Source organism: Tachyglossus aculeatus, chromosome 14, assembly GCF_015852505.1.
Source record: "Tachyglossus aculeatus isolate mTacAcu1 chromosome 14, mTacAcu1.pri, whole genome shotgun sequence".
Lineage (NCBI taxonomy): Eukaryota > Metazoa > Chordata > Mammalia > Monotremata > Tachyglossidae > Tachyglossus > Tachyglossus aculeatus.
This window is the reverse complement of record NC_052079.1, coordinates 43763763-43781875: the sequence shown is the minus strand read 5'-3', so window position 1 is coordinate 43781875 and position 18113 is coordinate 43763763. Positions and strand designations below refer to the sequence as shown.

At 43.2% G+C, this 18113-nt stretch overlaps 1 protein-coding gene across 5 annotated transcripts in view; it reads right to left on the bottom strand.

The window, feature by feature from the left end:
* Positions 1-10281: 10281 nt before the first annotated feature.
* Positions 10282-18113, bottom strand: part of HCFC2 (host cell factor C2) — a 30495-nt gene continuing 22663 nt past the window's right edge. For 3 of the 5 annotated variants that reach the window (XM_038756202.1, XM_038756203.1, XM_038756205.1), the window contains 3 exons: positions 14699-14884; positions 13984-14269; positions 13140-13743 (listed from right to left, as the gene is read on the bottom strand). In XM_038756202.1, coding sequence (XP_038612130.1) covers positions 13454-13743; positions 13984-14269; positions 14699-14884 — 762 coding nt within the window. In that variant the 3' untranslated portion in view covers positions 13140-13453. Of the gene's footprint in view, positions 13098-13139; positions 13744-13983; positions 14270-14698; positions 14885-18113 lie in introns of those variants that run through there. The other 2 variants (XM_038756204.1, XM_038756206.1) reach the window with 2 other exon arrangements.

The following is an 18113-nucleotide window of genomic DNA, read 5'->3' as shown; positions in this document are numbered from 1 at the left end:
AGGCGGAGGGCCAGGGTGAATTAGAGATGCAAATAAAAGAAATGCAAGAGCAGAAATGATAAATATCTTACTTCCAGTGGTCGGGCTTACACATTATGGAAGTTAGCAGATGCCTATGTGTGAAAAACAGTCCTTCAGTATCCACTGTATCAGTGCTCTCCCTGAAGTTTGAGCACTGAGTGCTTTACTTCAGGAGGCTACTGTAATCAGCACGGAGATCCCATGTGCTAGGAACAGTGAAATGGGGAATCCTGCCTCATATAGTCTCTTCCCCCATCCTATCCCATTGCTGGAAACATGGGATTGAAAGCTCCTTCCTGCCAGGACTGCTGACAGGGTTTTGGATCTGGTAACTGTGGCTTTTGTCACGCACATATGTCCCAAGCATTATACTAAACCCTGGGGTAGATAGAAGATCATCAGGTTCCCATATGGGGCTTGCAGTTTAAGGAGGAAGAACAGGTAACAGGCACAGAGGAGTTAGTGATTTGCCCAAGGTAAGGGGTAGATAGAGCTGGGATTGGAACCCAGGTCCTCTGACTCTCGGGCCCATGTTTTTTCCACTGGGCTACGCTGCCTCTCTGAACTCTCAATCTCCCTGAGTGTCTAATATGTGGAAAACTAATTCTGTTTGGAACGTGGTAAAAGCATTTATGAAAACAGATGAATCATTTAGAAATAAGTGCCGCACTAGCCTTATGTTCTGCTCCCTCCTCCCTCTTTCATTCAGTTACATACAGGGAACAATCTTACTGAGGGAGGGATTTAACAATTTAGCTAAAAGAAGATGCTATGATGTATAAAACACACGGCAGCAGCGAAGTAATGAAATTATAAAGCAGGTCCAAACTTTCCCAAGAGCTTAATATAGTGCTCTGCACACAGTAAGCACTCAAAAAATACAGTTGATTGAGAAGAGAGAAATGTAGAGGCAGACCTGTCCTGACTGCTCGAACCAAGGGTTAGTCAAGGCCAAGTCTGTGTCCTGTAACAGCTGCATTATAGGGACAGCTTCATCAAAGGACACAAATCAAAAGACAATTCCCAAAGCAAAGTATCCTGATTAGGTTGGGCAGTTGGTTAAAACAGATGGTTGGGCAACCACTCAGGCAAAAATCCTTCCAGCTGGTGCAGACATGTTGACCATTCACATCTACCCAGTGATCCCTGGTGTTATTTCCATAAGACATCAAATCCAAAGACTTCCACAGGCTGATTTAATCTGGAAGGAATAAACAAGTGGTGCCTGGACTATCAGCTACTTAAGAAACTGCAGTTTATTTTGCTCACGGCTTTGTTGAGGTGTCCTGTGTCTCAAAAGACGATGGAGAGACGGTATGAGTGTGTCTTAGAAGGCAGATGTTGCATATTTGGTTTACAAAAATACACTGGTGCACCTTTTCTGCCTCCTGGCCAAATAGGCGAGCGTTGCCGACACCAGTATTGAAGAGGGGAACTTTTTGTTCTCCCCTCAACGTCACATATCGGGAAGTTGTGTGTGCACTGAAGCATCATCCGCCCTCTCCAACAGGTAGGGGGTTGGTTGGCCAATATATATGGGAAATGGGGAGGTGGAGTGTGAGCTCAGTTTCCTGAGGCAGAATCTTCACAAAAGGACCACACCGAAGCTCTAACTCGGCCTGGTGCAGCATGGCTATTTAAGAACTGTGCTTTCTAAAGTGGCACTTTCTCTGCTGGTTTTCAGTTAGAAAACGGCAGTAGGTCTGTTTCACCACCTTTGCCATTTCTCGCCTCCCCACAGTCTTTCTCTTTCTCAATCAATCATATTTATTGAGAGCTTAGTGTGTGAAAAGCCCTGTACAAAGCACTTGGGAGAGTACAATATAACAAAAAAGGGGCATGTTCCCTCCCCTCAATGAGCTTGCAGTCTTGCGGTTGAGATAAAATCCCTTCCTCCACAGGGGGCTCTCAGTTTAATAATAATAATAATAATAATAATCATGGCATTTGTTAAGCACTTACTATGTGCAAAGCACTGTTCTAAGCGCTGGGGGGATACCAGGTGATCAGGTTGTCCCACGTGGGGCTCACAGTCTTAATCCCCATTTTACAGATGAGGGAACTGAGGCTCAGAGAAGTTAAGTGACTTGCCCAATGTCACACAGCAGACACGTGGTGGAGGCGGGATTTGAACCCATGACCTTTGACTCCAAAGCCCGCGCTCAGTTTAAGGTAGAACAGTATTGAAACCCCATTTTACAGATGAGGAACTGAGGCACAAGAAAGTTAAGTGACTTGCCCAAGGTCACACAGGAGGCAAATAGTAGGAGCTGGGATTAGAACCCAGGTCCTCTGACTCTTAGACCCTTGCCCTTGCCTCCTGCTCTAAACAAATCCTAGCAACACAGCCAGGGAGAAGCAGGTGCCCAAAATTCTGCTGCCACCTCAATTCCTGACGATCAAAGGGCAAGGGGAGACTGATGAAAAGGCCATCTCCCTTTCTCTTTTAGACTGTAAGCTCACTGTTGGGTAGGGACAGTCTCTATATGTTGCCAATTTGTACTTCCCAAGTGCTTAGTACAGTGCTCTGCACACAGTAAGCGCTCAATAAATACGATTGATGATGATGATGATGATGATGATCTCCCTAGTTCCAGGCCCCACCCCCACATCCAGCCCGTTTGGTCCGGCCAACCTTAGCGATGTCCAGTTTTTTCTGTAGTAAGAAAACATGAATAATAATTTTCTAACTTTACAGTTACACAAACTGAAAATAAGCCACCTAATGAAGAGGAACCCTAGGCTGGGATGACAGGTACATTCAAATACAGAAACAAAATGAATTGCAAGGCCGTGACCAATAAGGATGACTTTGAGTCACGAAGAAATGAAGGTTCTCTGATGAACCGGGTGGCTTTGCCATCAGGGTAGAGTAATCTTTGTGCCAAGGTAAAAGTGACAAGAGATGCAAAAGCAGTCACCAACAAGGAGAGTGCCCCCACAGTTACAGCAGACCAACCCTACTAGAACACATGGACATTAGGTGAAACCGAGTTCCCTTTGACAGGTTCTCGGACGGTGTGGCTGGGAGGTTTTTAGCTGAACCCAATTTTTCAGGAATTGGACCCAAGTGCATTATAGTTATTGGATTCCTCTATCTCACTGTGTGATAAGGGGAGCTATGCAGATGTCATGGAAGTTTTGAAAGAGGGCACTGGCCAAGGTTAACATAAAAAAATGCCAATTTGCAGGTTAAACAAACTCAGTAAATTTCAGCTGGTTTTTCAGTATTAAAAGCACAAATACTCCCACATTCTAATCTTTGAAAAGGGCCATCTCTGCAATCAACTTTTACCAAACCACCAGATTCTTCTATTCCTTCGTACCTGGTCTAGTAGTACCTGGAGTCCATTTGGAGAAACCACCGCGAAGTTTCACTGGATTAGTACTGCAGGGAAATAGAAGCAAACATGAGAGCCATGGAGGAAAGGGCACCCTGAGAGAAATGGATGGGATGCAGATTGACTGGTAATCGGAGGAAAGAGGAGGGGTCCATCTCTGTTAGGTAAGGGCAGAAGTCTCTTTTGGTCCCACAACCACCTCGGAAGGTGACTGAAGATGGGGATTTTTTCAGGGGTGGTTGGCTCACATTCACTTGACGCCCTGTGGGAAAGAGGTAATAGGAAGCTAATTGGACCAGGCCTCCCTTTTTTCCCTTGGTGCTTTCAGGACTAGTGATCTTCCATCTGAACTCTTTGGGGGGTGAACGTGATTGTGGGCTGTTGGGGAGCACTTGGCCAGGCCCCAGTGACTCAGACACTCTCCCCCCGCAGCCCTTCCCCTTAAGGAGGCAGGGGTATCCCAGGGTAATTGTCTCAACTGACTCTACCATAGGAGAGACCCCAGCCTGGCCCCCTCAAGTCATCATTCTGTGGGCATTTTGGCCCAGATTTTATATGGACACTTCCAGGCTCAGGGAATAGGGACCCAAAGACAGTCAGGTAAAAACATGGGCTCTAACTGCTGGCCCTACCACTTGCCTGCTGTGTGACCTTGGGCAAGTCACTTAATGCCTCGGTGCCTCAGTTTCTTCAACTGTAAAACGGGGATATGATATCTGTACACCCTCTCTCAGGCTGTGGATTTAGAACAGTCCCTGGCACATAGTAAGTGCTTAACAAGTACCATAATGATTAATTATTATTATTATTATTATTATTATTATTATTATTATTACTTGTTCCACCCAGGGTTGTCTGATTATCCTGTACATACCCCAACATTTAGCACAGTTCTTGGCATATAGTGTTTAACAAGCAGTTATTATTATCAAAGCAGATGGAGACTTCAGCAACACCCCCAACCAACCTCAACCCCCACCCCAGATTTCCCCAGGGTCCTGAAGTCTAAAAGGAACTTAGTGGGGCCTCAGGCCAGACCAATTCCTCTCCTGCCGACTCTCCTGTCGACATCTTCAGCCGACTCTTTCCACCTTCCAGACAGCCTACTCTTATTTGGGCCTGGTCAGTCAGTCCCAGAGGATTTATCCAGGAAGCTCAACACATCAGCTTCATCAGACACTGATCACATCTCACTGGGATGCAGGCTCTCAAGCAGAAAAGCCCCTTGAGTCCCCTGACATTAGAACTCATCCCTAGGTTTACTTCCCAGTGGGCAGCTTAACACAATCTTGGACAAAAGATGATTCAGTTAGGCAGAAGGTAAGAAATGTTCCTTCCATTTGTTTTCACCTCCCAGGTGGCTCCTGAAGGTGAGCGAGACTGTGTGTGTCTTGGTAACCCTTTTTGTTAACATACAGGAATGGAAATATACCACTGGATAGTGAATCCAAGGCCAGTTACCCGACTCCAGCTCTTGGCTTTAGAAAAGGTCCCCATGCCTTTCTAGTTTGGTAAAGCACCTCGTACGGTATCTGTGTGCTAGATCTTAGAAATAACTCCTCTACTTCCTCAAAGCGAGGAACCAATTATGCTTGGGGAATAACAAAATGCCTGTTTTATCCATTTTGCTTCCAAGTGGCCTCCCTTGGAAGAGAATGGACCAATAAAAAATGTATGGCATGGTATATTTTTGTCTTCAGTTGCAGAGCTGAACAATGGGTCTTGCATTTTTTTTTGGGTGGGGGGGAGGGGTTTGTGCAGGATCTCTCAATCACCCAACAACGTTTTCTTCAAATACATTTGTGGTTGGGGGAGATTTCTCAGCTCTACTGAAGTCCGCATTCTTCTTTTCTGGAGTCTGTTGCCATGGTGTCCATCTGTTGCAATGTATTTCCTCAGGCTGCCTTCCAACACAAGTTTGAGGACTTTTGCCAATTTGGGAGGCTCATTTCTTGGCATGCCGAGTCACTTTGCCTCAGGTGACCTAGGCAGTGGAGGTGACAACACCTGCCCTGAGAGCATATTTACCCAACTGCAGTGTGGTGCAGTGCATGGCTCCCATGCAGTGGGAGAAATTCACACAGCAATGGTCGGTATGCCTGCCTAGGCCAAAACAACAATCGCATCCAAACATTCCCCAACCCACTAGTTCTTAGCAGGACTGAGTCGGGGGAGGGGGAAGAATTGGCCCAGCAACTTTTGTTGCAATATTTTGTGACTGACTGAGAGCCATGTTTCAATCAGTGTATATGGGGTTTTTTTCCACTGTAATTGTATGCTTCTCTCTGTCTCCTAATCAGCCCTGAATTATTTTCATTTTGAAGAATCAATTTAGAGTTTGTCCTACGGATAAGACACATCAAGAGCTGCTCAGAGTGCCTTCTGCTGGCCACTCAGATTGAAATTTGGGAAGCTTTAGCCATCCACTGCACTGCATCAGGCTTCTAAACAGTTTCCTGCTATATTTCCACCTTTACGAACAGGTTCCAAATTTTTGTCCAGCAAGTCCAAACTACTAACTGGCAGTGCTTTCACAAGCCCGTCCCACATGGATCAGTAGCTACTGAAGGTCGAAGTACTAAAATTGATCTCGCAATTTCTATTTTAAAGATTAAAACATACTTTGCTAAACCATTTTCCTTACGCGCAGATGACCTTCCTTCAGATTCTGCGTTTGGTGCACTTGCATTTTTTTCACTCAATATTTACTAAGTGTAAATGTGCTTGATCTTATAAGGTGACTGACTTCTTAATTTATATATGAGCGTAAGTTCTCACTTCCACCAATCAATATCATTAATTGAGCACATATTCTGGGTAAAGCCTTGTACTAAATGTTTGGGAGTGTATAATAGAGTTAGTAGTCTCCAATCTAGCAGGTGAGACAGACACTAAAATAAGCATGGTGTAGTGGATAGGGCACAGGCCTGGGAGTCCAAAGGACCTGGTTTTGGGTTTTTTTATGGTATTTGTTAAGTGCTGACTATGTGCAAGGCACTGTTCTAAGGGCTGGGGTAGATACAAGGTAATCAGGTAGAACACAGTCCCTGTCGCACAGGGGGCTCACAATCTTAATTCCCTTTCACAGATGTGGTAACAGGCTCAGAGAAGTGAAGTTACTTGCCCAAGGTCACACAGCAGACGAGTGGCAGAGCTGGGACTAGAACCCAAGTCCTTCCAACTCCCAGGCCTGTGCTCTATTCACTAGGCCATGTTCTAGTCCCAGATCTACCACTTGTCGGCTGTGTGACCTTGGGCAAGTCACTTTTCTGTGCCTCAGTTACCTCAGCTGTAAAATGAGAGGGGAGGATGGTCTAGGCGGGAGGGAGGGTGTGAGCAAAGGGTTGGCTGCAAAGAAACATGAACAAGGCAAGTTGTGTAGGTTGACTTAAAAATACTCTAGGGATGATTTCTGTAGTAAATTGCCTTGAATAGGATAAAAAGAATGATTCATCAATCAATGATAAGTACATTAGAGCAGTTCTGATTATGAGATACTGGTATTTGATCATTGATAATTTGTTATATTTGGTACTTGTCTTCATACGACATCTTACAGAGGAAAAAGGTAAAAATTAAAATAGTCTCAATTCTTTAATTGCAGCTCCAAGAGCTGAACAATAAGCACCCTCCCTCCCTTCCCTCTCCATGTAGGCCCCTTCTCCCTCCTACACCCAACCCTGCTATGAAGGAGACTGAATCAATCAGTTGTATTTATTGAGAGAGCATTGTGAACAGAGTACTGTAAAACAGAGTTGGCAGATAGGATCCCTGCCCTCAAGGTGTTTACAATTTAAGTCCTTAGATCCCCTGGCAGCCCAATTCCTTCCCAATGCCCAACTCAGGAGTGCTCTGACTTCACCCTCACACATTTTCCCAGAGGATGAAATCAGAGCACAGAGTTGTGGGGAGGGTGGAGGGACAGCAACCCCTCCCAGAAGATGCTGAGCAAAAGGAACCTGCTGATGCCATTCCAGGGATGCCTCAGTTGCACCTGCCCCAGAGGCTCTAGGTGGGAGAACGGAATCGACTGCTTAACTCATTAGGCAAAAGGGACAGTTGGCCATCTCTAACTCATTTTACTGAGAAGCAGCATGGCCTAGTGGATAAAGCCCAAGCCTGGGAGTCGGAAGGACATGGGTTCTAACCCTGACTGCCACTTAATAATAATAATAATAATAATGGCATTTATTAAGCGCTTACTATGTGCAGAGCACTGTTCTAAGCACTGGGGAATTTACAAGGTGATCAGGTTGTCCCACGTGGGGCTCACAGTCTTCATCCCCATTTTACAGATGAGGGAACTGAGGCCCAGAGAAGTTAAGTAACTTGCCCAAAGTCACACAGTTGACAAGTGGTGGAGCCGGAATTTGAACCCATGACCTCTGACTCCAAAGCCCGGGCTTTTTCCACTGAGCCACGCTGCTTCTCTATCTGCTTTGGGACCCTGGGCAAATCACTTCACCTCTCTGGCCCTCAATTACCCCAACTGTAAAATGGGATTAAGACTGTGAGTGAGCCCAACGTGGGACAGGAACTGTGTGTCGAACCCGATTTTGTTGTATCCCTCTAGCGCTTACTACAGTGCCTGGAACACAGGAAGCACTTAACAAATACCATAATAACTCATTATTATTATAATAATATACTGTGAACTCTCTTGAGGGATTATAAAATTCATTCAGCGCATTGGTCACGGCCACTGATTCCACTGTACCCTCTACTAAATTGACTTTGCCCAGGACTTTCCAGTGACTTACTGGGGTAGGCGACGGGATACAAGTGCCTTTACAGTTTGATTAGGAGCCAGACTTCCTTGGCAGGTTAATGCGGATCAATACTTCAACTTTGATTCGAGCTTTGCTTCTCTCGTATCAATCAGTCAGTGGTATTACTGAGCTCTTACTGCGTGCAGGACACTGTATGAAGTGCTTGGGAGAGTACAACACAACAATCAGACCCATTCCCTGACCACATCGAGCTTGTAGTCTCGAGAGGGAGACAGACATTAATATAAATAAATTATGGATATGTACATAAGTGCTGTGGGGCTGTGAAGATGACTTCCATTCCCTCACATGCTGCATTTTGAATAAACATTAGGAGTGAAAAATTTTGCAAGTTTTAGGGACACCTGTGACTTTTTATAAATTTGGAGGCAAAATAAATTGCAGAGGAAAACAAAATCACTGGCAGCACAGGTCACTAACCCCTCTAATGACACTGTTACACGTGACAATCGTGTAACAATCGTCATCTCTGTTGACAGCACTACCATCCTTCCCATCTCACAAGCCCGCAACCTTGGTGTCATCCTCGACTCCGCTCTCTCATTCACCCCTCACATCCAAGCCATCACCAAAACCTGCCTGTCTCAGCTCCGCAACATTGCCAAGATCCGCCCTTTCCTCTCCATCCAAACTGCTACCCTGCTCATTCAAGCTCTCATCCTATCCCGTCTGGACTACTGCACTAGCCTTCTCTCTGATCTCCCATCCTCGTGTCTCTCTCCACTTCAATCCATACTTCATTCTGCTGCCCAGATTATCTTTGTCCAGAAACGCTCTGGGCATATTACTCCCCTCCTCAAAAACCTCCAGTGGCTACCAATCAATCTGTGCATCAGGCAGAAACTCCTCACCCTGGGCTTCAAGGCTGTCCGTCCATCACCTTGCCCCCTCCTACCTCACCTCCCTTCTCTCCTTCTCCAGCCCACTCCGCACCTCCCGATCCTCCGCTGCTAATCTCCTCACTGTACCTCGCTCTCACCTGTCCCGCCATCGACCCCCGGCCCACGTCATCCCCCGGGCCTGGAATGCCCTCCCTCTGCCCATCCGCCAAGCTAGCTCTCTTCCTCCCTTCAAGGCCCTGCTGAGAGCTCACCTCCTCCAGGAGGCCTTCCCAGACTGAGCCCCTTCCTTCCTCTCCCGCTCGTCCCCCTCTCCATCCCCCCCCATCTTACCTCCTTCCCTTCCCCACAGCACCTGTATATATGTACATGTGGTTGTACATATTTATTACTCTATTTATTTATTTATTTTGCTTGTACACATCTATCCTATTTATTTTATTTTGTTGGTATGTTTGGTTTTGTTCTCTGTCTCCCCCTTTTAGACTGTGAGCCCACTGTTGGGTAGGGACTGTCTCTATGTGTTGCCAATTTGTACTTCCCAAGCGCTTAGTACAGTGCTCTGCACATAGTAAGCGCTCAATAAATACGATTGATGATGATGACGTGACAATGTAAAAGGAATAGATTTCATGATGACTCAACTGAAACCTTTCCATTTTAATCATTTCTTCAATATAAGCCCCCAAAATATCTTTTAAAACCAAGTCAAATGCACAGTAATTATTTACTAATTCTTAACTTCAGTGCTTTCTGCAAAACTATGGCAGGTCATTTTATAAGCTTGTTGGGGCAAATTAGTCAGTTTGGCATGGGTTAGGCTAATCCCTTTCTGAAATAAGGGCAATTGCTGTCTGGGAAAGCAGAATTCCAGGTAAACCTTTCTTCAGAGCAGCTGAGGACCCTTTCCTGAGGGGGCTAAAAGCTGGGGTACCCCAGCCGGGCTCAACAATGACAAACAGGAACGAGCCGTGGAACAATTTTCCAAACCCAAGGGATTTCTGCAAAAGAGACATTCAGAAAAATGAGATTTGACTACACTTCCTTTTTTAACTCAAACTCAAAGAAATGTGGAAAGTTCGGGTCAAATATGTTCAGCATAACTTTCTCAAAATCCCCTTTGAGATAGTGGCACAATCAGGATTAACGACTACATTTCCAAGCCTCTTCTTATCCTGTCAAATACCCATCCCTCTCTCAAATACAGCTAGTAAATTTATCGCAGGCTTATTGTGGCACTGCCATTTTCCCTATTGTCATTATTGAATCCAAAATAAATTACAGTTGCAATTTTTTAGTGGTAGAAAATGTGTTTTATTTTACATATCACCGGTACCACATTACATAGGAATAACTGCCTAAACCATTATTGTCTCAAAACCAAAATGCAGCTACGCTCAGATGCTGCAATTAAATATTAAAAAGGGTTCTCTATATGTTACCTACATAAACAATTTCACAAACAGCTTTTAACTTTAAAAGTGCTGCAATATTTTACGAATAAAAAAATGACCTCGGTACTAGCAGGAAGCGCTTCTAAATGAGGAAGAGTTAACATCTTCTGTCCTGCAAGCGATAGTACTACACGTAACTCCATGAAATAGTAAGTATGGACCAAAATGAGGATACCAAACTTGCAGACAAAGAATTTCAACCGGGTTCTAAAACGGGAATTTCTAGGACACATCTTTGAGTCACAGGCAATAAAATCAGATCTAGAAAGTTCATTAGTCTGAACAACCATTCTGAGGGCACTAGCAAAAATCTGTTTTCAACCATTTAGGCACATCACCAAGTTTACAAAGCGAAGGAAGTACAACCGCTTCACTTTGATGGTTGCTTTCTTTCATCTTTCCCATCTGAGCAGTCATAAAACCACTTAGGGAACGCCCTATCTGGAAGATACGGGTATGACTTTTACAATTTCTACTCCCATCCGTCTTTCAGGGTCTCCTTTGGGAAGTGGCGAAGTAACACTTTAGGAAATGTGCCACTCGTCAGCCAAATGCAGAAGCCTCTCCGTACTCACACTGATACATCCATTTTCTATTGCTACTTTGGACCCAGGTCTAATATGAAGCCATTAACTCACAGTGGCAAGGCAATAGAAGATCCCGAGCGGCATCATTCATGGAAGAGTCCTGTCCAGATTCAGGCCTGGTCTGTGGGCCAGACTCAGGTGAGGGTGACCTGTGTCCCTCCCACCTTGTGCTGGGGCCTTCCTCTGGTCATGGGAAGCCCAGTGGCTGAGACCCTGTTAAGTACACAACAGCACTGTGTGTACTTGTGGAAGAATGTGTAGATTCGCTCGTGTGTGTGTGTGTGTTTGTATGTATGTATGTATGTGGATGTCGGAAAGAAAGCTGGATGTGCACATTCTATCTTGCATCTCAGAAGTCAGCCTGGGCCCAGAGAAGAGAAGGACTAGAGCTGGGTTGGTCAAAAAGCCTCCCCCGTTAACGCTGGTTCAGGCCATTCTAATCGAGACAGGCTACTAGGCCCTATTTCCAAAACCCCTCCTCTTACCACAAAGGTCAGTGAGGTGGCTTAAGGACAAACTCTAGAAAGAACCCATTCAAGAATTCCGTGTTCAGAGATACTCTCTGAAAGCATAGGACATTTCCTCCTTTACCTGTTCTTTGCACACTTAGAAGGTGAAAACATCAAGTTGTTGCTCTGTATGAACAACTTTGTCTCTGGAAAACAACGGTCCCTTAGAATCCTACATTTGGGTTCGCCTCTTAGCCAAGAACTGCTGAGGCACTTCACTCTAGATCTTGGAAAACATCAAGAAAACTTACTTTTATAAATATCAGACAATAGATGTACATTTGCTCCGCTTTCATAAATAAACATCCTTAAACGAAGAAAGGGCCTGGCTCCAGCACTTCCTTGCACCGATAGGAGGGCTTTTTGAACTGAAGGGCTGATTAACACGAAGACTAACAGGATAAAGCAATGAAAGCGAGGATCAATAATCAATAGATTACTAAAGTACAGCAAAGAAGCCACTAATTCGGTCAACTCGGCCTGGCACAAACACCTGCCTTTACCCTTTGTCCCTCATGAAACACAAACACCTTAGCATTTATATGTGCAAAACTGCTTACGATTTATTTAAACTTTGGTTAAGTATTTCCTTTAGCCTAAGTATTTCAGACATGTTAATGGAAGCGATACAAATGATTATAAACATAATGAGGTAAGTGAACTTTCTACTAGTGCAAAAAGCAAGCATATGCTGAAGCAAAGCATATGGATTAAAACAAATGTACACTGAAGTTTTCTTCCCAGGCTTTTTGATTTCAGATGGCCAGAGAAGCTCCTTGTAAACAGTTTTTTTCTTTAAAAGTACACATTTAGAGATTCCTCTACTTACCAAAAAGTCATCTACAGCCCAAGTAGTGCACTTCCTTCACCATTAGAGTTCAGAATCTCCTGGCTTAAGTGTCTTTAACCTTTTGCATATTTTCTTCAGAGGAATCGTTTAGAGAATTAGTGAGACACAATTCATCACAGATATGGTAGAAAAATCGCATTTCTTTACAAACATTATATATTAAAATATTCTATACACTTTAAATTAGTAACGGGAAACACATACATCAATTCTACACAATGAAATTGATCTTTCCCATAGGGTATTTGTGCATGGATTTTCAGACATAGTATTATTCCTTACTTGGTCAACCAGAACCGGCACACAGTTAAGTGGTATAAAAAGTGGCAGATATAGTCTTGTGCCTTGCAGCTCTAAGTACTTTATACTGCATTTATTGCTCTACACACCGAGTTTAGATTTGAAGATGACAGTGGTATTATGAAGCTTTCAAAAGTGTTACAGATCAAAAAAAACCTATCTGCAGCTAAGATTCTGTAATATCTGTCTACATATTTAGCGATGTTAATTAGTTCTATGTAAACCTGAGTAAGGATGTCTAATGCTTACGATTAGGATGTAAAAAAAGTTTGTACAATTTTCAAGATAAAAACAATGCAAAAATAAAACATTTGGAACATTTACAAAATCTTACAAATGTTAAAATACTACTTCAAAGTCTGCGTCCTGTTAAGGTGCTTCTATTTTGAACTTGACACCTTCCTTTCTGCAAAAGAATAAAATAGACTTAAGAAATCTGATACGGTCAGAGTGGGAAAAATAAAAATCAATCAACACTTATCAGAAGCAGTCAAGCACAGAACAGCAGAGAAGAGTAGTTCTTGAAGACAGAAATCAAAAGCTTTGGGGTCGACTCCTGTGGACAGGAACAAAAAAGGCTGGAGGAGCCAGAGGGGTTTGAGTGGGTTGGAGGGGCCAAAGTCCAGGAGGTGCTAGTTCAATGTGGAGCTTATCATGGTGGCGGACAGGAGTAGTTTTTCCTCCAGCTGCCCCATTCTTTGTTCCGGGTTCCATGGAAAAACCCAAGAATCAACTGGCTACTAAGAATTGGCGTTGCGAGTTTCATCCAGCTACAGACAAGAATGAAGAGGGCTGGAGGGAGAACTTCTCCATGGGGGACAGAGAAGACAGAAAGCGACAGGAGTCAATCACTAGCACTGCGGCAGCGCTTTGAGGAGAACTTTGAAAAGTTACGTGATAAACTACATGAGACGATACAAAAAGTCTGAAGCAAACAGGGCTTGGGGAAATCGAAGACTTTTGCTGCATTTTGAAAAGAGAGTGGTACCTTTGGGATGGACCCACATACTGAGTTTCAGAGTTCTTTGCTTCTTTCCTACTTTTATTGGGATCTAGAATTGAGCAAACACACATTCTCTTAAGCACAATTTAAAAAACCTTGGGAAAATTGATGATATCTTCCAAAGATACAGGTGACCCAAGTAGAAGAGCAATTTTTCCTACCCAGAGGATTCATTTTCTTAACTTATCATTCACTCACAGACCAAAACAAATGGGTGTATTTGGAGAGAATTAAGAACCTTCTAGGGAAAATAAATCCACTTCAATAATATTTTTATTTCCCACATTACCTTGAAGCCATCGAACTTGGGTAGCTGGCCCATATCCTTTTTCATTTTTTGCTGATATCCTGAACACAATGGCAGGTCTGGACGTATGGTCAACATGTGCGTTGGAAAGTTGCCCAGCAGTTACTACACATGATGTTTTAAGACCACAGTAAATCCTCATAAACACCAGCTGACTTGGATTCTCCTGTAGTTGTGCTGTTCGAATAGCTAAGTAGGCTGAATATTCCAAAATATTGCCAGAAGGTGAAACTGGAGGTTCCCATGAAAGATGAATACAATCAACATTCTTAAAGGGGAAAGAACAAAACATAAGCACTCAAATCTTTGACTCTACAAGGAATACAGAATATTGCACCAAGTTACCAGTTATTATTAAACTATCAGACCCCAAATGTCATAAGGAAGATCCTCTGAAATACTGGTTATAAAATGTTTTTTATCTTCTCTTCAGTTAGTTTTAAAAGAAAAAAAAGCTTTGAACTTCTGATTCTCTACTAGATGTTTCCTAAATAAAAGGACAAAAAAACCCTAGTTCTCCCTCTTCATATTGAAGCTACAAATTATTATAAAAGTATCCCCAAAATGTTCAGTACTTGCCCGTTCTCGGATTTATTCTTTTACTAAAATAAGCAACAAGCTGAAAAAGGACAGTTTTTCTTCAAGTCTAAAACTTTAGTTAGCTAGTTCCTGAGCAAAGGAGCACAGGACTTCTCACCTTAGAGATTTTGACGGCTGAAGGTGCTCCAGGAAAACCAGGAATACATGTTTTAAATTCACTGACTTTACTGAAAGGGCCTATTCCACAGCCATTGATTGCAGCAACTCTGAACCTATACACTGTGCCTGGAATCAGATCTTGTTTCTTAAGTAGACTGTAGTCTGGAGCATTTGTATTTCCCACCTGAAAATGGAAATGTGCACAAATTAAACAAAAAGCCAAAATACACTATAATTATATCTTTTCCTCAAAGAACCCAACCTCTTTTTACTAGTGAATTGTTAGCACAGACATCGAGGTCAATGCACTTCAATTTTGGCGAGTACCAGTCAGGGGAGTAGAACTGATAGATCCAAAATGGAGAACTAAAACACATAGAGGGACAGAGCAAACTTTTAATTAAATCACCCAACATCACCTAAAGCAAATAAAAGCTAGCAAACAGGTATGCTTCTGTAGGGTTTGCCTTAATGGGGCGGGGCGGGGGGGGGGGCGGTCAGGGGAGAGGATAACCTAGGATTCTGGCCCAATCAATCAATCAATCAATCGTATTTATTGAGCGCTTACTATGTGCAGAGCACTGTACTAAGCGCTTGGGAAGTTGGCAACACATAGAGACAGTCCCTACCCAACAGTGGGCTCACAGTCTAAAAGGCGGAGACAGAGAACAGAACCAAACATACCAACAAAATAAAATAGGATAGAAATGTACAAGTAAAATAAATAAATAAATAAATAAATAGAGTAATAAATATGTACAACCATATATACATATATACAGGTACCACCTGCTTAATTGATGTGTTAGCGGTACTGCAATGGTCCCTTCAGGAACATTCAACCACCAAGTTTTGGTGACTGCATTATACTGTTCCCATGGAGAAAATCTGTTTTCATCACATCTATTCTAAAGTTGAATTTTCAATTAAAAAAAAAAAAAACTTTTTCCGGTTCATTCAAAAGTTTGCACTGACAGAAAAGACCACCACTATTAATAACTACTGAGCATCAACTACAATAACTTTATAGACTTGCTTAATAATAAACAGTCATAGGTAACTAGGGTTGACTAGAACTTTAGGTGGAGTTGCACCTAAACCAGCTGTTTGAGTATTCAATATTTGTATGAAATAAGATACCCTTCCTAAATTCATTGCTCATTCCAAGGTCTAATGGAGTTGAAAAGGAATGAAAGAATGAAGTCTGCCCCTTTCCTGAAAACCAGTTAATTCTAAAATTACAAGAAATAATGATGAACTGACACCTTTCTTTTGCACTTGCATAATACGATTCAGTACAGAGTTAAACTTTTTTTAATGGTACTTGTTAAGCACTTCCTATGTACCAAGCACTATACCGAGGTAGATCAGCTAATCAGGTTGGACACAGTCTATGTCCCACATGACAGTTGGATTTTATCTCTGTGCGGCTTGTGGCTAGGAAAAAGATGAGGAAACAAATCCCAAAAACACTTCTCTACTACATACTCAGAGATACTAATAACAGTAATACTAATTTTAAAACTTATTAAGTGCCTATGATGTGCCAATCATTGAGTTAAGTTGTGGAATAGATAAAATATAATCAAACTGGGCATAGTCCAGTGACTCAATGGGGAGAAAGGTCAACATGAAAATTAAGAGAAAAATGGGCAACTTTATACCTGGATCTTAATTGTGCCTGAGTGAGGCATGTAGACTCCACCCATCCATTTGATCCTCATGACGGAAACCCCAAAGCCAGTGAGCACAGCATGGGCAGGTGGTGATAGGAGCCCCTATGCAAGATAGCATTTTCACACAGTGGGTGATGAGTGGGCTGGCTGGACCTTATGGGGCTTAAAATTGTATTTAATCTCTTGTTCTAATAATTCTGGAATGTAAGCACTACGATATTTTAATTGTATTGGTAAGCTTCCATGGAGTTTTTCCCCTGGAATGGAGCTAGTTGGTGGGTTGCTAAGAGCAGGGGCAGGCTTAGGGCACATTCGTGGGTCCCAAATGTCCATATGATTTAAAGTGAAAAGGCACGGAGCAAACGAAGTGAATGTCAAATCCCGGCACCTGGCTACCTCACCAGAGGCTGAGCCAATCCTGGTTCAAGAACTGGGTCTGGGACCAGAGAAAGGATTACAGAATGGATAGAAGGGAAATGGGAAATGAGAAGCAGTGTGGCCTAATGGAAAGAGCACGGGCCTAAGAGTCAGAGGACCTTCATTCTAATCCCAGCTCTGCTGCTTGTCGGCTCTGTTGCCTTGGGGAAGTCACTTCAATTCTCTGTGCCTCAGCTACCTCATCTGTAAAGTGGGGGTTAAGACCATGATCCTTAAGTGGGACAGGGACTGTGGCCAACCCGCTTATCTTGTACTTACTCCACTGCTTCAATGCCTGACACACAGTACGTGTTTAACAAATACCACTTAAAAAAAAAGTTTGGGGTTTTTCACTGGGGGATACCATAATACTATCTATATTACCTTAGGGAGGAATCATGTGGAGGAAAGAGCACCTTGCAGGGGAGAGACAGAAAGCCTTCCTCATGCTATAAACCCTGATTAGGTTTCGGGACTGGATTGTTTTGTTTTTGCTCTTTTGGCCTAGTCCTGAGGCTGCTTTAAGATCTGAATGATAGCTAAATATGGATTGCTCTTGGTGATTTTACTAACATTTCCACCTACGTTTTATAAAATGACTTTTATCCCTATTCTTCAATAAAGGGATATCCTTTATTGAATATGACCTGCTTGTCGTATTCTGGATTGTAACGTTTTTATAAGGACAGCGTGGCTCAGTGGAAAGAACACGGGCTTGGGAGTCAGAGGTCGTGGGTTCTAATCCCGACTCCACCACTTGTCAGCTGTGTGACTTTGGGCAAGTCACTTAACTTCCCTGGGCCTCAATTACCTCATCTGTAAAATGGGGATTAAGACTGAGAGTCCCATGTGGGACAACCTGATTACCTTGTATCCCCCTCAGTGCTTAGAACAGTGCTTGGCACATAGTAAGTGCTTAACAAATGCCAAAAAAGACAACCCCTAATCCAGAAGCTATTTTTCCAGCCTTAAAACTGAGCCAGACTAAACACCCTCAGGGCTGGTTCAGGAGGATAAAATTTGACATACAGGATGGTGGCAGTAAACAATGGGCAATCTCAGTGTGTTCTCGTACAGGAACACTCCTCAGAGGGGTGTGGAGGACTGAGTACCTCGTTAAGGCAGGCTGAAGAGGCTTGGCACAGTTTCTGGGGCCTGGTGAGTATTTAGTTGAGAAAATGCCACGCTACAGTTCAAAACACAGAGTTTGCAGTCAATCTGAAATGGCCAGTGGTGGGCTCATGTGGTACCTCAAAAAACTGTGGCAGTTCAAAACGGTTTAAGGAAAGAGAAAGCCATATATATGAGCAAATATGAGAA